The 22,493-nt window shown below is 36.6% G+C and overlaps 1 protein-coding gene across 1 annotated transcript in view; it reads right to left on the bottom strand.

Moving 5' to 3' along the window:
• CRPPA (CDP-L-ribitol pyrophosphorylase A) overlaps positions 1-22,493 on the bottom strand; it is a gene marked incomplete at both ends in the record, with an annotated part of 121,063 nt that overhangs the window by 57,088 nt on the left and 41,482 nt on the right. Inside the window, 3 exons of the mRNA XM_080610507.1 lie at positions 1,706-1,803; positions 15,293-15,338; positions 22,337-22,441. Of these exons, the coding sequence (XP_080466633.1) occupies positions 1,706-1,803; positions 15,293-15,338; positions 22,337-22,441 (249 nt within the window). The remainder of the gene's footprint in view (positions 1-1,705; positions 1,804-15,292; positions 15,339-22,336; positions 22,442-22,493) is intronic.

Raw genomic sequence — 22,493 nt, 5'->3', positions numbered from 1 at the left:
TTTGGGTTTTTTTCTGAGATATTACAATATATAATGCTTAAGTATTCCTGAACATTTAAAAAACTGAATTAGTTTATCAAAGTTTTGATTTAACTTGTAGAATATGATAAAGCAGTATACTGAGCCTTTGTTTTACAGCCATATTATCCAGCAAAAATTAAAACATTTCTCTCTTGTTAAAGTAAGCACAGCTGCTTAACCAGATACTTGAATACATCATCAGATAACTCACATTAATTCTTACTCTATTTTATAGAATCATAGAACAGTTAGGGTTGGAAAGGACCTTAAGATCATCTAGTTCCAAACCCCTGCCATGGGCAGGGACACCCCACACTAAACCATGTCACCCAAGGCTTTGTTCAACCTGGCCTTGAACACCGCCAGGGATGGAGCATTCACAACCTCCCTGCGCAAACATTTTGCATGTTAGTAGCCTACACAAAACTAAAATGTTAAAATATTGACTCTGAAAAGGGCATTCTCAGACTTTACTTCCTGGTTTGGAAGTGTTTCTCATGGTATGATTAAAGTGGTTATATGCAAAACTAATAAATCGATACAGGTAAAACAACCCTTAAATAAGTACTTTTTTTTTCCTAGCATGGGTAAGTGATGCCTAGTAATTGCACAATAGTTTAAATGGAGAGAAAAAAAGGGAAAATAGCAATGGATTTGGTTTTAGCGAAACGGAAACATACTTCTGCTCCATTATAGAGCTATTCAGACAAGAAAAGATCTCACTCAACTCTGCTCGCATTTTGCACTTTTAAATGTAGATATTTAATAAAGTATGATTTTTCATACTAAATACAATTCTTTCCAAACAAAACCTGTACGTACAATGTCAAATAACATTTCTAGATATAAAATAGCAATACAATTTGCTACAGAAGAACATCCTGCTATTAATTAAGCACACAATGCTTGTGTCAAAAGGTATGAATAAAACCATTTATAGAAGTGATATTATGCAAGTCAGGAAACCTGTATTTTTTAACAGCTATTCCCCATCTGTTTCTCTGGGTAATAGAAAGATGCGATATCATCACATAAGATGTAATTAACAATCACCCCAAGATCAGTCAAGATTTAGCAATTACCAAATGTTAATCACCTTTGGGAAAATGAAAATATGTGACAGTTGTATTAGTAGGAATAATGAAAACAGAAAAGCTACCTAAATGCCAGTAGAAAATTCCATCAATGTCCTGCAGTAAAGGCTTCAATGAGCATTCACTATGAGCAAAATGTACCCCTACCTTTCTGCAAAAAGGCTGATTAATTTGTCTTTGCATTTGCAGCTCTGCAATAATACAACTTACTCCTTAATTGGTTCAGACTTTAATTCAGACTTCAAAGTACCAAAAGTATTTCCTCTGTAACATTTGTAACAATTTGGGCTTACTGAATTCATAAAATCTAAACAAAAATGGCCTCTGTGATGCCTGGATCCAATTTCTTCTCTAATCTAATATATAAACTTTAAGAAGATCTGTAAGATCCCCCTCTACAGCATAATGGGCAGAAGATGCTTCTTTCTTGGTAACTTCCACACCTGGTGTTAATCCCTTTTAATAAATACTACAGTGACACAGGAAGTCTCAGTTTCTGTATTTACATTATTTAGACCATTTCTTATGAGTTGTGACAACCAGAAACATTAAAGTAATCATACAGTTTAGAACCATAGAATTGTACTTACTTTTATTTGGCTTTTCAGAGATTCATGAAGGAGAAAACTTACTTGTGCCACATCTTCCTTCACACTGGTAATAACACAAACTTGTTGTGATAGGTTGTCTGTGATCAAGAGAAAAACCTTAGTATTTCAGGCAAAGATAAATAAACCAAAATTATTAATCTGCTAAACATAGTCTTCAATGCATATACTGCTGTCTCTTGACAGAATCTTTTCAACAGCTGTAAATTTAAGACAACTCATTTCAAGGCACAGTTAATGTAACTACATAATTTATGTAACATACATCTCAAATGTAAAATTCATATTATATTTTATATTATTTTGTACAGTGTGAAAACATTACATAAGGCCTGTCCCTAAAGCCTATTTGAATAAGGGAATTCTATGAAAAGGTGTTTGCTCAGGTCCACATTACTGACACTAGATGACAACCAAGAAAACTTTTTGGAAACTTCATAGCACTCCTCACTTCGATAAATCACTAAATGCAGTGTCAGCAATATTGAAAAAAGGCAAAAAAAGTCAGGAGATGAGCATAAATCCTCTTCCAACAATATATACTACATAATAGGAAAAAAAAAAAAAAAAAGGCATTGAAGATACTGCTCCAGAAGACAGCAGATACAACTGTTCATCTTAATACCAAAGAAGCTGAGTCAATGACAAAGATCTTGGCATGGGCAGCTTCTTAGATCTTTTATTGGTGGGGGGAAAATACAGTATTTTGTTGATAACAAGAACAATAGTTTCAAGTTATTGCCTGATCTCAATAAAGCAAATATTTCAGAAAATAAGAATTTTCTCTTGTCATTGACTACAGTTTCAAGATTCAGTGACCACTTTCTTTAAGCAAACAAGTAAAAATAATTCAGGTCTGGACCTCTCACTTCTAATTCAGGAATTGATCATTTAGATGTTGAAATAATATGCAGAGCAAAACATAAGATTTCCAATGTCCTTCGGGTAGCCATTCCATGCGCCGCTAGAAATTTCATAAATATAAAGTATAATTATGTTTTAAACAGACATCAATGAAGCTTCAGAGACAGAAATATACCAAACACCACCACAAAACAAATTAGTTGTGAAAGACATTAAAAAAATTACAAAAATATGGCCCAACTGCTCTAAAAGCAAATTCAAATATAAAGATACATATTTGTTGCACGTGGAAAGTTTTGTTTTATAATTGCATACCACACAGTAAGTTCAATCAGATGCATTACTTAAGTAAATATCTCACATTCTATTTTGTAAAGGCTTCTTTATAAACAGACATACAGACCTGAAAATTAATTTTAAGGCTGCTACAGAGTAAACATTATTGGAAAGTGACTTGTGATTTTAAAACCATTTTTTGTGAGCAGGAAAAGTGAAATAACCACTGAGGATCCCAAAAGACCGTTGCAAGAACTTTATGAATCATGGGCATTTATTATGTTTAATATTTATAATGTGACAATGAAACTACTGGTAGCAACTGACTTTATATTAAGTTAGCAAGAATGGGGAGGGGTGAAGAAAGAGAGAGAATAATAAACATCTGCGTGTATATCAGCACAACCAGATGAAAGTGAGAATTGAAAAAATGCATGGCCAGGGCTGGCAATCACAGGATACCACAACTGTGGGAGAAATTATCTTCCCATAGATTCACTGGGCAAAAAAACCCACTGAATGTGCATCAAAGTTGGCTCCTACTTAATACAGAATAACTTTACAGTCTGAAAAATGGGTCACTGGGAAACCATATTGAATTAATTTCTTATCAGCAGAAAGAAAATGGCGGGTAGATTGAAATCAGAGCAAGAGCCACTTGAATTTAGTACTGTACATGGAATGCAGCTACACTGCACATACAAAATAGATGTATATAATAAACCAGTCTGGCATATCAGATTTCAAGAACTCAGATTCTGTTGAACTAATTAATTTAATGAAGAAGGTCATATTGGAGCTATTACAAAAATCTACATGTGGAAGAAGACTGTGGAATCCAAAAAGGCACAGTAACTTACACTCAGACAGTTCTTTTTAAGAAGAAGTAGTTATCAACAGCAAGTGTCAAATGCAATCTCGTAAGAGGCTGCTCAAAGACTGCAACTATAAAATCCCATCTCACTGCTCACCCCAGACCCCTTAAACCTCTAATTTCCCGTAATGTAAATGAGAGAGATGACTACTGAAAAAGCAACTAAGATTTGCAGGTTAAATTTAATGAAGAAAGAAAAATTGAACGAAGTGTGAAAAAGTGTATTTTTAATCTGGAGGAGGAATGTAAATTTATAGGGGAAAGTCTACTAATAAAGTATGAAAAAAATAATGATAATACACACATTGAAGAGATGCTACATGCTTTTAAACAATCAAGAAAAATAAATAAAGGAAGTCTAGGAAATCATTTTTTATAAAATCATCACAGCAAAAAAACAGTTTTGTTCAAGTTGAAGTTTAAAACTTAATTTCCATTTCAACCCCAACTGTTTCAAGTGGCCAAAAAGATGTATGTGTTAATTTAGACAGTCTGCACTTTTGCTGTATTGTGGGATGGAAGGCTGAGTAAAGCCTTCCTCCTCTAGACTGCCTGTGTCCTACCTCCAGTAAGCTGACGGAGCTCTCTGTCACTCAGCGCAGTCACACTGAACCCAGTGAGCACAGCTGGAGTGCTGGCTCAAACCCCATGGAGTTCATGAGTTCTGCTCACTGCCAGTAAAGCTAACTGCATGCAGTATTTCATTCCTAGTCTTCAGAAGTCTGTTTGGGTGAACAAAACAGTCATTCTGGAAAGCCATGTTTCAACCATGTCACAAAGAATTTTAATACTCAACTAACAAAATTTTGTTTTTCTTCAAACTGCTGGATAATTCAGGCTGGAAGTGATCTCAGGAGATCTCTAGTCCAAACACCTGCTCAAAGCAGGATCACGCATGAGGTCAGCCCTGGATGCTTAGCCCCTTGAATACCTTTGAGAAGGGAGACACCACAACCTATCCAGGCAACCTGTTCACTCCTTGACCGTCCTCATGGTGAAAAAGTTTTCCCTTTTATTGTGTTGGAACTCCCCTTGGTTCAGTTGCCTATTATCTTTTAGCCTCCCACTGTGCACCACTGTTCTTTTCTTCCCTGCATTCACACCTTACCTTCCTTTTCATCTGCCCAACCCTTTTTTTCCTCCTCTCTCACTATTGCATTACCGATCAAAATCTCTATGTTGCTTTGGCTTCCTCTTTTTAGTTTAAACTTCTTATTTCCCTGGAAACTTCCTCTTCCCAATACATGTCTCTCATTTACTCTCAGCTTCATTTCAGCTTTATCAGATTATAAAGTAACCCTCCCCATACTGCATCACATTTAACATCCACTCAGAGCATATTTTTTGCACAAATTAAAAACAGTTAAAACTTTACACTGCCAGATTCTATTAGGTTATACATTTAAGCTCTTCATCAGGAAATTTGCTTTATTAAAGATAAATCTGACACAGGATTTCAGAATTTGTTCAGTTAAACCTCTCTCTCTCTCCAGCAGAAAACTTTATTTTCCATTTTTTTGTGCCCTCCTTTGATATCCTGAAAGCTTTAGATCATGTTATTATCCAGTAACACCTGTTACCGTCTTTATCCTAGGATCTCACCCAAATTATATATTAAAATGTACATGTGTTTATGAACTATGTTAGTTAGATAACATATTAAGTGTAATGCAACAAACAAAAAGTTTACCCTGAAAAGCAGGCCACAAACAGCACCAATTAAAACAATACTTTGTTTGAATAAAGATCATAAATATCATATCATAGGGAATTAATACTATATGAAAGAAAATGCATCTAAATGGAAAGCAGTATTTAGCCTACAGACATGAATTTTTTTCTCTTAATTGCACATATACATGTATACATACACTTGTTTTTGTAAACGTGTGTTCATACCACGTCATTCTTGGACTGTCAATACAATTCCTACTATTTTGGAAGCACATCTTATTCATCAAAATACTTCTGAAGTCTGCAATGAATCCAAAATAGTAAATTAATTTATCAGAATTCCATTTTCACTTTCTACATAGCAATGATCTAGAAATACACTACGCTTCTCCCTGGCATTTTTGTATTTCATAAGAGAGATGTTTCTACAACTGTAAACACAAGAAAAATGAAATAACTACTGCCAAGCATCTAGTTAATTTATGTTCAACAGAAGTGAGTTGAAATTGTTATTCATATAACACAGGTAACCAAAAATATCTAACAATTTTTTGTTTACCATTCCTCTATAACCACAAAACCCAAAAGCCAAACTTGACGCTGCCCCTGCCAATATTAGTATACAAGAAAGGAAGGAAGATTTTGTGGTAGAAGACAACGCAGAGGGTTGTTTTCACCTGACAGTAACTATGAGGAGTACATCCCTACCAGCCAGTTTGTTTCTTTGCCTCACAGCACAGAGCAGACATTGGTTAATGCATGTGCCCATGAAAATGCAGCATACCTCCAATAAGATATTTGTCCTTTGATGAGCAAGGCTTATGTCAATTTTTTTTTTTTTTTTTTTTTTTCCCCAGAAAAGCCATGTGGGTTCTTCATATAAAACAAAACACAGTACATAGCTCCCAACAGTCATAAGCAGTTTGAAGGCATTATATTTTTCTTGAAAACATAATTGCATCTACATCAGTAAACACTTATTTAGCCAAATGTGAGGGCAAAATATCCGATCTGCCAGTGCACACTCTTGTGAAAAGGTCACTGCAGAGAAAGGGCCCTTAAGAAAAGAAAAAGGAGGAAGAAAGAAAGACTCTGAGTTAACAGTCTTCTACTGAGCAGCACCATTTAAAGTTTACATGCTGGAACTAGAGTTCAAAGATGCCTACCCCGAGGGCAGTAGTCCTAATGGAAATTTTTTAGAGTGTTTTGTATTAGCCTGATCTTAACTACATTTCTAGATGAGTCACCCTTATTGTAAGAGGATGTTTTCTTACTTCAAGACAGTTAAAAATGGGCATGTGCCACCTTGTCTGCAAACTTGACAAGTTCATACCTGCTTAACTAAAAGAAAAGCTTTAAATTTACTCTTTATTAAACAAATGGTGTTAGGACCAGACTTTCATAGTGCAGTTGTAAAAGAGACTTGAGGAAGTAAGCAAATTAAAAAGATGTTTTAAGAAAACAATCTCAAAAGATAAGTCATTAGTCTATTCACATTAGTGAAGTGTTTCTTTGTATTGCCTCAAATATGTGTGATATACATGCATATAAATATCTAAAGTAAAAAAATGTATGCATGCATGTATGCTTTTTCTTACTTCCACCTGAATCAAGTTTAGCAAGCTGAAGTTTGTCAGTTATTATGTCTCATTAGGCCAGCAGTGCTTCTATGTGCTTCTATGAAACACTTGTTACTTACATAGAATTGCATTTGCAACATAGCTGACTCAGGAACAGCCTCATAATTATAATCATATGATTAACTGTATTTTTTTCATACATCATTTCATTGCCAAACACGTATTACCATAATAATTTTTGTATTTTATTAATTACATTATTTTTTATAATTTTATTATAAATTTTGTTTTATATTATAATTTTATATATGGAGAGACAGAAATCAAGAGTGTCTCAGAAATAAACAGGATAGCAAAATAACATGTCAAAATGAACCATAAGGAACCAGTTCCTTAGCAGAAATGTCTAGAGGCCCAAGTGTAATCTTAATATGTTAGCATAAAAATTAAAGTAATTAAAGATCTGTTGAAGTTCATAATTCAAAGCAAAAAAAATATTACTTGAAACCATAAAGGAAACAGTTGGATGAGTAATTCTCATCAAAACAAATATTTCAAATATTTAGAAATATTTAGAATGAAACCAACAGGTTAACAGAAAAAGATAACTGTTACTCTCTGAAGTTGAAAGAAACCAAGTTTGAATCACTAATAAACGTAATAGAACACATCTGTTAATGTAGATTACATGAAATTTGGAACTGTAGTAACAAAATTATTTAATTTTTCAGCTAGTAGGAAAGGCCTAACTGAGCATGCCTTGGCTGGTAGGATGGTTGCCATTCTAGAAGATGACCTACCCTTCTTTGAAGGTTTCCCATAGGCACAGCACAACACAGCTGACCATAGCTATTGAGATTTCTTTCGTAAAACTAACAACTATAAGACTGAATGATACAACATGGGAGTATAACAGGATGATGCTCAATGGGATAAAAATGTATTATGCCCTTAAATATGCTTTCCTTTAAGTGTGTCATGAACTGTGAAAAAAATGCTTGCCTGATACTGATTTACATGGCTCAACTGTCCGCCACAAAATAAGTCATATTATATCAACCTGAATATCTGGTATTTGAAACTTTTTGAGGGCACAGCAGTCAAACTGCAGACTTGGAGTGCTAACAGTATCTATTCAAAACACCATTAAAGATAAGTAGTTATGTAAGATAAATCTATTACAGGATGTCCTAATTAGCTATAGAGCACTTATTATACTGCTTGCTTAAATAAAGAACATGTACAGCTTCTCCTTTCTGAACTCAAGCAATGAAGCAAAAAGCAAATCTAAACTTCAATGAACTTCAGAGTTTTCCATACAGACCAGGCATAACAAAGACGACTGTGATACATGAAGCAGATATATTGCATTCTGCCACAGTAACAGAATATCAGATAAGTAAAGATCAAATAACGGATCAGCATGATCTACCACTGTGTAGGTCTTCATTTTTACTTTAAGCTACATAAACTTTTTATCATAAACAACAGCTGCAAAAGACTCTATTTGCTTTAGTGAAAACTAAAAATAAGTTAAAATAATGAAATACATATGTAAAATACATATCTATGAAGAGAATGACTAGTCATTTACGGCCTTTTTAGCTCTAGTTATAAAAATAGTTAAACTTAGTGAATGTTCCTTTCATTTGAGTAAGCTCCATCCTCATTTTCTATTCAAACAGTTATAGAGAAAGCTGCTTGGAATGGATCTTATTTTTTACATAAATAATCTTCTTTAATAATTTACGAGATTACTGAAGCCTTTATATACACAGGAACATGGAAATTCATTTGCATGAAGGTTGCAGTATTGTTTCAGGTTTGTATTTTTTTTATGAAACTACATGCATATGGTTACATAAAATTAGCATAAAATATTCAAACTTTTTTTAAGCAAAATGCTTTCAAATACAACCAATCTACTTGGTTATCTTTAAAATCTATAAAAAAGGAAAAACTGTTTAAAAGAATACAAGGAGTCACCTTTATAAGGATGAGAGGGCAGCAGAAGGAGAGCACAGAAACCATTTTTCACATTGTATTTGTTTCTAGTTTCCCCACAAGAAGCGTGATGACCCAGTTCCCACGTTCACAAGAGCTGCTCTGTAATGATGGGGATATGTGGGGAAGGAAGGTTCAGCAAACTGGACAGCTGAACAATGGGAGCATGGTGCCATCTTCTTCTCTAGCTATATAAAGCAACATATTTTACATAAGGTGCCCATCTGACTTTCTTCCTACCCATTACAGAAGAACATACCACAGAATGGTTTGGGTTGGCAGGGACCTTAAAGCTCATTTAGTTCCAACTCCCTGCCATGGGCAGAGATACCTTCCACTAGACTCAGCTGCTTAAAGCCCCATCCAACCTGGCCTTGAACACTGCCAGGGATGGGGCAGCCACAGCTTCTCTGGGCAATCTGTTCCAGTGTGCCAGCACCCTCACAGTAAAGAACTTCTTCTTAAAGTCTAAATCTACCCTATTTTCAGTTTAAAGCCATTACACCTTGTCTTATCACTACATGCCCATGCAGTAAGTCTAGTAAAGGATTGAATAAACTGCAGGAAGATGAACAAGAACTTTTTAAAAATATAAATCAGCACTAGTTTTAATTTTTCTTTTCCTTTAAAGTTTACATACCCTCAGTACATCCTGACAGTCCTCTGAACTAAATTAAACATTTGAGTAATACTGAATGATACAGTTCAATAAATTGGCCTTTGTATTGCAAAAGAAGTACGGTCTGTAGTTAAGCTCAAGGAAAATGGAAATGAAAATGGATCTACTTGGTCTAGTAATGACTGATAAATTACCATTAAATATCGAGAACATACATGGCAAATAAATATGAAAAATACATGGGATAAAGGAAAATATGACCAAAGTTAACAAAGAGCTATGACTTCGCTGAGACTTTTTTCAAAGTTGAATATTGAGCCTTTTGTCAAGATATGATCAACACAGTACCTTCACTGAGCTGATACATAGCATTCACATCATTTTATGCTGGCATTACTGGTTTCAGCAAGCTTGACCAACAGAAGTACAACAATTCTTGTTACAGCAAATATCTACAAATATTGTAACAAAACAGTACATCCAAGCGGCTGAACCAGCTTTCTAGATTTCCTTATAAACACTACCACCAGAGGAATTTTTCTGTGACAGTCTCTCCTATTTGGGTAAGACTTAAAATTACAGATAATACTTAAAAGAAGTCTGTACTGTAGAAGCACACATACACTCTATTAGAATTAGGAATTCAGCAAGAATGATGTAATGGGATCTATATTCAGACTAGGAAAAAATAATTTTTTTATATAACTACTTTTGCACTTCTCAAAGATTAGAAGCTTCCCTTTGTTCCATTGATCTATAATTTAAGGTAAAGTATTAGTTCCATTTCCTATTCATCAAAGGGGTAAAATCATTGATTAATTTTATATCATACTGTATCATGAAATCCCTCTTTGGTTCATTCTACTACCTATTTGTCTTATGAGTCATGTTGCTTAAATGACAACCACGATAACAATATTTGAGCTTTTAAAATTTATATTCAAACTGAATTTTTCTATCCAAGGAAAGATCACTTGAAATTAAATGAAAAATATTAAATATTTTTCCAAAAGCACAGAAATTTCAGAAAGAAATTTTAAAAAGTTTTAGTAATCACTAGGCCAACTCAAGACTTCTTATCTAGATTTTATGTCTAAAAAAACTCTTCATGGCAGAATGAATTCTGCTTGCATAAAGTTTTTAGATATCTAATAGCTACAAAAAAATAAGTGGACAAAGTCAAGAAACTGCATTATTTTGAAAATGTTTTTCCAGTTCAAGTTGGATCACACTTCCATTTTCAAAGCTTTTCATAAGTTCTAATAAGTAAAAAAACCTGTTCTGAAAATATTAACAAGTAATTTCTAAGATGAAATATTCTAACTCAATGCAGATGAAAAATGGCATTTATAAGCCAAGAGATGCCCCTTTTGGCGATCTCATCTGAACAAATGATTCCTAAGAAATCAAGGACAGGGAGTCTCCCTTCCAACCTCCCAGCTTTCTAATGAAAAAATGAGAATCCTAAAAATTTCCAGTCTTTCCAGATGTATAAATACATTTTTTTTGTATTTCAGTTTGTGTCCATTCCCTGTTCTCTTTCGCTGAATATCACTGAGGAAAAGTCTGGCTACTTCCCTGATGTTTGCTGGAAGGACTACTCAGCAACCCAGCCACAGTCCAGGAGGTTCCTCCAGTGTATGGATGATAACTTCCTCATGCAAATGGTGGATGAGCCAACCAGGAGAGGAGCGCTGCTGGATCTCATCCTCACAAGGAGGGGCTGGTCGAAGCAGTAAAGGTTGAGGGCTGCCTTGGTTGCAGCGACCACGAGATGGTGGAATTCAGGATCTTGTGTGGTAGGACCAGTACAATAGCAAGTAGAATTGCAACCCTGGACTTTAGCAGGGCAAACTTTGGCCTTTTCAAGCAATTGCTAGGGGAAATCCCATGGACAAGGCTGCTTGAAGGTAAAGGGGTCCAAGATAGTTGGTTGGCATTCAAGAACTGCTTATTCCAAGCTCAAGAGCAAAGCATCCCGACACGTAGGAAGTCAAGGAAGAGGGCCAGGAGACCTGCGTGGCTAAATAAGGAACTGCTGGGTATGCTCAAGTGGAAGAGGAGAGTTTACAGGTCATGGAAGGAGGGGCTGGCCACTTGGGAGGAATATAAGGCTGCTGCTAGAGGATGTAGGAAGGCAGCTAGGATGGCTAAGGCCTCCTTAGAATTAAATCTGGCGAGAGGGGTCAAGGACAGCAGAAAGAGCTTTTTCAAATACATAGCTGATAAAACTAACACCAGAGGCAAGGTTGGCCCACTGGTGAACGGGATGGGTGCCCTGGTGACAGAAGATACAGAGATGGCAGAGTTATTGAATGCCTTCTTTGTCTCAATCTACTCTGCCGGAGGCAGTCCTGAAGAGCCCTGTACTCCTGAGACCTCAGATGAAGTCAGGTCAAGGGAGCAGTTTGCCTTAGTCGACGAGGAATGGGTTAGGGACCAGTTGAGCAATCTGGACATCCATAAATCCATGGGTCCAGATGGGATGCACCTGCGGGTGCTGAGGGAACTGGCGGAAGTCATTGCTAGACCACTCTCCATCACCTTTACCAAGTCTTGGGAAACGGGAGAGGTGCCTGAGGACTGGAGGAAAGCAAATGTCACTCCAGTCTTCAAAAAGGGCAAGAAGGAGGACCCGGGTAACTATAGACCAGTCAGCCTCACCTCCATCCCTGGGAAAGTGATGGAACACCTTATCCTTGATGCCATCTTAAGGCATGTCAAGGATAAGAGGGTTATGAGGGGCAGTCAACATGGCTTTACCAAGGGGAAGTCATGCTTGACCAACCTCCTAGCCTTTTATGAGGAAATAACATTGTGGATGGATGATGGCAGAGCGGTGGACGTGGTCTACCTTGACTTCAGCAAAGCATTTGACACAGTCTCCCACAGCATCCTCATAGCTAAATTGAGGAAGTGTGGCCTGGATGATCAGGTAGTGAGGTGGACTGCAAACTGGCTGAAGGACAGAAGCCAGAGAGTTGTAGTCTATGGGGCGGAGTCTAGTTGGAGGCCTGTATCTAGTGGAGTGCCTCAAGGGTCAGTATTGGGACCAGTATTATTTAATATATTCATCAATGATTTAGATGAGGGAATTGAGTGTACTGTCAGCAAGTTTGCTGATGACACTAAGCTGGGAGGAGTGGCTGACACGCCAGAAGGCTGTGCTGCCATCCAGCGAGACCTGGACAGGCTGGAGAGTTGGGCAGGGAGAAACTTGATGAAATATAACAAGGGAAAGTGTAGAGTCCTGCATCTGGGCAGGAACAACCCCAGGTTCCAATATAGGTTGGGGAACGACCTGTTAGAGAGTAGTGTAGGGAAGAGGGACCTGGGGGTCCTAATGGATGGCAGGATGACCATGAGCCAACACTGTGCCCTTGTGGCCAAGAAAGCCAATGGCATCCTAGGGTGTATGAGAAGGGGGGTGGTCAGTAGGTCGAGAGAGGTCCTCCTTCCCCTCTACTCTGCCCTGGTGAGACCGCATCTGGAATATTGTGTCCAGTTCTGGGCCCCTCAGTTCAAGAAGGACAGGGACCTGCTGGAGAGAGTCCAGCGCAGGGCGACAAAGATGATTAAGGGAGTGGAGCATCTCCCTTATGAGGAAAGGCTGAGGGAGCTGGGTCTCTATAGTTTGGAGAAGAGGAGACTGCGGGGGGACCTTATTATATATATGTATATAATATATATATGAAATACATGAAGGGGGAGTGTCACGAGGATGGAGCCAGGCTCTTCTCAGTGGCAAACAATGATAGGACAAGGGGTAATGGGTATAAACTGGAACACAAGAGGTTCCACTTAAACTTGAGAAGAAACTTCTTCTCAGTGAGGGTGACAGAACACTGGAACAGGCTGCCCAGGGAGGTTGTGGAGTCTCCTTCTCTGGAGACATTCAAAACCCGCCTGGACACATTCCTATGTAACCTTATCTAGGTGTTCCTGCTCTGGCAGGGGGATTGGACTAGATGATCTTTTGAGGTCCCTTCCAATCTCTAACATACTGTGATACTGTGATACAACTTCTTCAGTCCATCCCATCTGGCATTTATACATACTGCTAAAATCCCCGAGCCTTCTCTTCTCCAGGCATAACAGTCCAACCTCTTGCAACATCTCCTCATCTGATAGATGGCTCTTTGCTCAACTCTCTACAGTATGATGATGTCTCTTTGCAATTGGGAGCCTAGAACTGAACCCAACACTCCAGATGTGACTTCACCAGTGCTGAGCAGAGATGAAGGCTCACCTCACTCGACCTGCTGGCAATGCTCTGCCTACATAGCCCAGGGGCTGTTCTACTTCTTTGCCATAAGGATGCATTACCACCTCCTGTTCTATTTGTTGCCCACTAGGACCCCCCGGGCCTTTTCAGCAGAGCTGCCTTCCAGCTGGTCAGCCCTCAGCTGTAATGGTGCTTCCCACGTGCAAGAGTTTTCATTTCCCCTTGCTGAATTTCACAAGATTTCTGTTCATCCATTTCTCCAGCCTATGAAGGTCCTCCTGAATAGCAGCACAACCTCCTAGTCTATCAACTACTCTTCCTGATTTTACATCATCTACAGAATTGTGGAGGCTATGCTCTGCCTGTAATTCAGATTATTAGTGAGGATTTTAACAAGCATTCACCCCTAGGATAGACCACTTGTGACTGAGCTCCAGCTGAACTTAGCAGCTTAGCCAGTTTTCAAACCACCTCACTGTCCATTTTTCTAGTCTGTACCTCATTAGTTTGTCAATAAGAATGTCATGGGAGATAATGGCAAATGCCTTGCTGAAATCAAGACAAACAAAGGAAAAAGTTAATTGTATCACAGCTGAAACCAGAATAATCCAAACCAGAAGCTAAGCCAATACTGGATCTTGTAACACATGAGCCATCAAAGTCAACAACTAGCCAGTCACTCACCATGCCTTAAGAGGACATGGGTTTTGCTCTTTTTTTCTCTCTAAATAGGAACCACATTCTTTTTTTCTAGAAAGATTATTTTATGCTGAAGGATGTCCCTTTCTCTTCATCAGTTTCTGGGCTTTTACCCCTCCATTCTTAACAAGAGTCAAGACTCCTCTGAATCAGTGCCTAAGAGTTTACAATAACCTTGAGTATGCTCATTAAACAGTACTTAAGAGTTCTTCATTTCTACATTGTTTTTAGTCTAGTCTTCATGTTAAATTGCAATGAAACCATTGTTACCATTACAGGCAAGGGTGAAAAACTAGTTCCACAAAGTATTTATAAATTAATGGAGTACCTCAATATCATGTAATTGCTGTATCAATTTGGGTAACAGGCTGCTGTATATAAAAGAGAGAAGAGCCATAAAGAGTTAATATTTCTTTTCTAGGCTACTGCTGTAGATTAGAAAGATGAACCATATTCAGAATTGAACTACAGATAAAAAAAAAAAAGTTTATTCATTATAAAACCATACAAAATTAATCTCTGTTTTGACTCCGTAATATACACAGCCTTTTCTAAAGTTCTCTATTCTAAAAGAAGTAAATGAAGGCAAATAATGCATAATATAAGTATTACAGTGATCAATCCAAAACAACTCGCCTAAGCACATTTTGTTTGTCATAAAACTTTTCCCAAAGACATTCAAAACTATAGCACACAAGACTCTTAATTAGACTTAGAAATATGCATACTGAGAGCCACAAGGATGAACACATACCCTTAATAATCGATTCAGCAGCATACAGATCCCGCTTGTAGGTCACCTAAAGGACAGACAAGCCTCATTAGACTTAACACAGCAGGAAGGAATGTAAAACCAATAAAACAATGCCCTGAAGACAATTCTTTACATTTGAAATACCATAAACAAATGATATTGTCAATTTCTTAATTCTGGTAAAATATCACCAGCGAGTGAGAAGTTGCAAAAATTACCGGAGACTCAGCAGAAACCTTTCTCTAAATACTTAGATCTGCTTAGATCTCATTTGAAACCTAAAACTACTTTTAACCCTGTGCAGGATCATAAAAACATGCTGTTGCATCTATTTTACCACACCCATTCTATTCTATAATTTTTACTGTGAAATAGATTCTTTTTTTATGGGAGTTGTGATCATAAAAAAAAAAAATGACAGCTAGGGAGAAGCCTCATTATTTCAGTAATTATTCAGTAGTTCTTGCAGACTATTACTGTTAATGAGAGTCCAATTAATCAGTTGGAGTGAGACCACTGTAGGCTTTGTATGAGCTTTCAGAGGATTAAAACCCATCCAAATCTTCTTGAAGACATTAATCAGACCAAGTTAGATCGACAATAATAAGCTGAGTATTAACTTGGTACTTGGAAAAAACAGTTTTCATATCTGCCTTTGTACCCTTATGGTAGTGGACAGATCCAGTACTAGGCTTTGCAAATACAATGAGAGAAAACTAAAGGCAGCATCTACCCAAGACATTAACAGTCTTCGCTAGCAATGTCTTTGCAATGACATGCAGTGACAGGAACTGATACAGGAATAACTCCTAAATATTTGTCTTTGTTTTTACTGTGGTATCTGATCATACTGTTGGGAAAATCAATGTCTTGAATTTAAATTTAAGGATAAAGAATTATTAAATGACCAATTTCGTTGCAAGGTTTTTTTCTAATTACCTGTTCCTAAAGGGCTTTTATACTGAACATTCAGTAACCTGTAACAGATTACCATCTGAAAAACTTTTATGAAATAAGACTATCTAAAGTCTGTGGAAAGTGGTCTCATGTACTCTAAGGCTCACAATCTCTTTCAGATGCAAAATTATTTTTAAATAGTCTGATTTTAAGAAGTTTCTTCATGAACTAGGCCCAGTCTTCAAGAAAAAGGCACAGGATAATATAGAATTATGAATGAACCTTTAAAACCACTTCTGAAATTCTGAGCAAGACATGAACAAATCCTTTCTAGCGTGGTTTCCTAGAGAAATAAATCATCTGAGACCACATCAAACTATCCATATATATTTCTTTCATAACCTTTTAAGCTAATTTCAGATACAAGCTCCTATAAGCTGTATGAAAATAGTCATGTTGACAGACATAAAAACCCTGCTAGTTACCACAGGTGATCACCACAGGAAGTGAGGGATTCTCTACATCTTTCAATAATTAGTAAGATGCTAAATCCAATTAAAGTTTCTCTTAAAGTATGGATATTTATAAGGTGTCTGGATTTTCTTGTGTTGATTAAGAGGTGCTCTTGCAATTTAGATGAGATTTAGTAAAAAGGCAGGCAACCATTACAGAGACACCCTTTGGTCTCATTCTAACCATGGATTGTTTTAATATGCATTTGTTTTAAACAACTTTCAAGGCTAGTCAACACAATTTTGTTGTTCTGAGCAGCTATACTGCTTTACCTCTAGTTTCACTAAAGTGGATTTGTACTCTAGGCTCACACCAGCCAGAAGCAATTTAGATCTAGCCCAATCAACCAGGAAGAATATTTTAGTTGCCACTCTATACCAGAAAGTAAGGCATCATTCCCCACTCACAGCCCTGTGAGGTACAAAAAGAAGAGTGAAAAAAGTATAAGCAAGAAAAATGACACACAAGAGTCCTCCCTCACTTTGCAGAAGAGAGATGTTCTACCTCATCCACTTCTGTGTGTTTGGAGGTTTTTTATATCACATTATTAAGCTAAATCTTTACAAACTTATCAAATTACCATTTAATCTTTTTCATGCTCTTCTCTGAACTTTCTCTATTTATCCGCAGTTGCACAGAGCTTGAATCCAGATGTGACGATAATATTCTAGATGTACTTGTAATCCTAAAACATCTCTTTTCTAACTCATGTTAGAAATACTCTGTCTGTGGCTGACATGTATTTTGCCCACAGTGGAAACCTACTATCCACTGTGATGCCTACATCAGTTTCAAAATCATTGCCTCCCTGGAACAATTCTCTAAATATGCCCTACGCTGCTTCTGTTTCTAAAAAACACTTCTTCGGCTTTGGCTGCAATAAAAAGCATACCTTTTGTTTAAACTGTTTGTCAAGCATTCCTTATCAATAGGTTATTTTTGATCAGTTATATTTTTATTTACAAATCTTTAAATCTTTGTGTTGTCTACACACTTTATCAGTCAAATGTTAAATAGTGTAGAGACATTAACAGTTTCTGCCGAACTGTATGTGGTGAGAATTATCTTTTGAAATATATATCAGTTATCCAATTTTAAATCTATTTAATGAGGATTAGTACAATTACATTCAGCCTATTTTTAATTAACGTGCTATGTAGTAACAAGTCAAACTTCTGCCAACCATCTATTGTATCAGCACTACCAACTTTTCAGCCAAGGCCATAATCGTGTAAATAAGGCTTGAAGTCAATTTTACAAAATAAGTAAATGGTTGACATTCATTACATTAGTCCCTTAATGCTTTATTAATCAAGTTATGCCTGTAGCACCCTTTTGCTTTGCTGATCAATATCAAAGTCACAGGCTTCTAATTACTCAGATCCTCTCTCTTCATGTAAAAAGATTAATTTTCATTTTGTCTTCTTGAGCATCTAGTGCTTCAAGATTTTTTCAACATTATTGCTGCAATCCAGAACATCACTAGGCCAAATACTAAAACTCAACACAAATCACAGAATCATAGAATAGTTAGGGTTGGAAAGGATCTTAAGATCATCTAGTTCCAACCCCTTGCCATGGGCAGGGACACCTCACACTAAACCATGTCACCCAAGGCTCTGTCAACCCGACCTTGAACACCACCAGGGATGGAGCATTCGCAACTTCCCTGGGCAACCCATTCCAGTGCCTCACCACCCCCACAGTAAATCACTTCCTCCTTATATCTAATCTAAACTTCTGTTTAAGTTTTAACCCATTACCCCTTGTCCTGTCACTACAGTCCCTAACGAAGAGTCCCTCCTCAGCATCCTTATAGGCCCCCTTCAGATACTGGAAGGCTGCTATGAGGTGTCCACGCAGCCTTCTCTTCTCCAGACTGAATAGCCCGAAGTTCCTCAGCCTATCTTCATACAGGAGGTGCTCCAGTCCCCTGATCATCCTCACGGCCCTCCTCTAGACTTGTTCCAACAGTTCCATGTCCTTTTTATGTTGAGGACACCAGAACTGCACACAATACTCCAAGTGAGGTCTCATGAGAGCAGAGTAGAAGGGCAGGATCACCTTACTATCACACAATCTGAAACCATCATCTGCTTATTTGGCAAAGGCAGAATAGTTTTAGTTAGTAAATATTTCTCTACTTTTCTGTATAAGAAACAATCTACTATGTCTATTTGGCAAAGCCTCAAAACCATCAGACAAGGGTTGGTTTGTTTATTTTCCTGTGTGCCCTTCTCTCTAAATCGTCAGACTGCCACTTTCCACCATCTAGAAAGCTCCCCAAGGCTATTCAAATTTAATATTTAAAAGTCTTCTCAAACTCATTTAGCTTGATGAACATTTCAGATTTGCAAAACTGTACATTAAGTGCAAAACGTAACTCTTTAACAAATAAATACAATAAAGTTATGATCATGTATACACAAAATGAATTGCACTTTAATGAAGTTTTTCCTTCTGTTATACTAAGGTATCATACAGATTTCCTTCGTATGGGGTATTTTTGTACGATTAGAAGATGTCCTATTGTTTTTTGGTAAGAATTTTTTGCATTATCAGCATTAAGTTTTAAATGCACATCAGACCTTAAAAAAAGTTTTAACAATGCAGTTTTCGTGTGAATTATACACACACGTATATATTAGACTCCAATCACATTGTGTTACATGACTTTATACTTTAAGAGGATATTGCCCCAGAACTTTTAAGGTCATTTTGTTTCAAAGGGGTCAAGCACAGAGAAACAGAAAATGTGGTGTTGATAGTGTCATTCTGTTTCCTTTTTCTGCCATCCTGATCCTATCTATAAGTAATTATATAATAACTATATTTATAATAGAATTTATAAATATTTATAACACTCAAGTAATTTCAGTGTTCCTGCCTGCTTGTTGTCACTACAAAGAATGATTTCAGTTTTGTCATTTGCTTCCAGAAAGTAAACAAACTACCTCTTGCTTTAGCATTAACCATAAATGACTTTGAAATGTTACCTTTTTTCATGCGCTGTAAGTAGAGAAAGCTCAGAATAATTATAGTTAATTCAAGCAAACAGCATGTATGGACACAAAAGTAACTTTTTCCCACAGCTTTGAGCCATTTAATGTTATATATAGGTCACGCACCTAATAAACTGAATTCTTATAAATATCAGATCTGTTGAAGTCCACACAGGATTGAAACAAAGGGGGCCATAAAATCATAAAATAGAATATATAAAAATAATATAATAATTAAATTTATATAAATATAAAAAAATATAAAAAATAGAATATATAAAAAAGAAACTGGCTTGTAATACTTGCACTTCAGAAACTGTTCTCCACAGTTCTCAACTGTGCAATGATTATTTCAGTTCTCATTTATCTGGATAGAATATCTGTTTTTACTTGTGTTGGAAAAGTAAGACTGGGGCCATTGGGAACACATGAGTTCTTGGCATATGAAATATAACTTGTCTCAGCATTGAAAAGCCTTACAGGAAACAAAGGAAAAACCAACAACATAATATAAATTACATTATTCTAAAAGCTATGGAAAGACAATTCTGCTTCTGAAAGGTCATTAGGAACAAAGAGCAATAGCTCTTAACCATTTTGTAGGCAAGCATCACTTGAGAAAATTGGCAGCCTTCTGCATTTCACCAAACTGCACACTGAGCACAAGTGTTGCCTTCTTTAACAATACTGCTCCAAGTCATCTGCCAAACACTCCCATACAGAGTGATCAATATCAGGGCGCTATTCAAGAAGGAAGGAGCTATCTTCCTCTGTAGCCTTTCATACAAGTATTTGCTGCAGAAACAATTTAATATGCAGACCTCATAATTTTTACATCTTTGACTGTTTTCACAAGTCACAGAAGACACCAATGACTTTTAGCTTCAAAATAAGACAGGGAATAGGATGTGAGAAGGTATAGGTATTCTAATGACATGGCACCAGCATCTTTGTACATACTAAAATAGCATATTCACTGCTCTGCACCACCTGCAGTACAGTATCTGCACCAAAATGGGTGCTGCTGCTAACAGCGTTAGGATTTCATTTCACAAACGTTGGAGTGGCCATAACACTTCAACAATTACCTTTCAGAGATGTGCACAAGCTCAAGTCTGAAGTATAACTGGGGACTGGTTACTAGTGCTGTTCCTCAAGGGCTGACAGTAGGGACAATACTGTCTAATATCTTTATTAATAACCTGGGAAATGTGAAATAACCTCAGCAAACTAATAGAGGTCAACAAATGGGGAATTATTCAATATGCTCAAGGGTCCAACACTCATTTAGAGATATCCTAAAAAGCTGAAGAAAGAAGCTGACAGAAACCTTATCCAAACATCCTGACCCCCATTTCAGCAAGGTGTTGGACTAGATGACATAATTTTTTTCAGTCTAATTATTCTGTCATTCTAGGTCAAAAGACTACATTTCATCTAAAAGTACATACTACAGATATAAAGAACTAAATAAACAACATAAAGAACTAAACTAACATTATGGGTATATTTTTTATCCTTCATGGAAGTAGCATGCTTTACAATGAGCACAATGAAACCATCCAAAAAGTGATGTAATACAAATACGCATGACATAATCTGTCCCTTAGACAACTGAATAGGAAAACAGACAATATACTGTTTCAGAAAGACTATGTCTCCAGAAAGATATTTAAAGAAATTGCTGTATGCAACCAACGCATAAGCAATTTTTGCTGTTACACTGCACAGGAAATTTGCACTGCAGACTCAGGAAATTACCCTTCTGTGTAAGATTTACTGTCATATTATTAGAAATCATGTCCCATTGGAGGAAATTTACTGTCAAAGACAGATGGAGTGATTTAAGCTGCTTCCAGATCCTTCAGTGTGGTAAAGAATAATATTTTATAAAAAAGTAAATAAACACTTAAAAATTGCATGACACAACAGCAGAAGAAAGCTACTAGAAGAGTAATGAGCTACTGAAAAAGAAAATGTCCCATGTTCCAAACAATGAAATGGGATACTTTAAAGCAGCAGGGACCTATCCTTTAGTACCTGTATACACACCTGCTTTGTCAGTCAACAGGAACCTACAGATTATCAGAGAAGGTGAATGATGTTTAAAAACATTTTAAAAGATTGTTCGAAGAGGTCTTAAACATTCCAGTGTTACTGAAGGTTATGAACTGCTCTAAAAATCAAACTGTTGTTAGCCAGGTATTTGGCATCAGAGAAAAAGTCATGTTCTAGTAGGAGAAGTGGAGGAAAACATACAAAAGATGCAGTATTTCTGTATCTTTTGCAGAGAAGAAAGGAGAAAGGAAAAAGCTTATCTCCTAAAAGAATGTTCTTACTTTTAGAAATTATGGATTTATAGTTTTACAGATTCTCAAGCTATTCACCATTACCTAGTTGGTTTTCCAACTTCCAGCTAAATACTGTCCTCATTGATTATCTCAAGTAACATCTGCCCAAGTCTGTCTACAACAATGAGCTCTAAAGGAAGCTTATGATAATCCAAAAATAATTCTGAGATTTAGAAGAGAAAGCCTATTACAATTGAAAACACATCTATATTTTTATGTAACATACAAATTTTATTAATTTTAAAAGATACATAAAACATAGAGATTATTATTGCCTTTACCTTCCACAGATCAGCTGTTCCTTCAACAAGTTTGGCATTTGTTTTACAGTATTTCAGAGCCAGATGCAAACATTCAGTTCCATAATCCAGGTCATAGTCTGTACACTGTAGTCATTAAAAAAGAGTAAATATCCTTAATCAGTTTTAAAGAAATCAT

Source organism: Psittacula echo (genome assembly GCF_963264785.1).
Source record: "Psittacula echo genome assembly, chromosome: 2".
NCBI classification, from domain to species: domain Eukaryota; kingdom Metazoa; phylum Chordata; class Aves; order Psittaciformes; family Psittacidae; genus Psittacula; species Psittacula echo.
The sequence above is the reverse complement of the archived record's forward strand: the minus strand, read 5'-3'. Positions and strand labels throughout refer to the sequence as shown.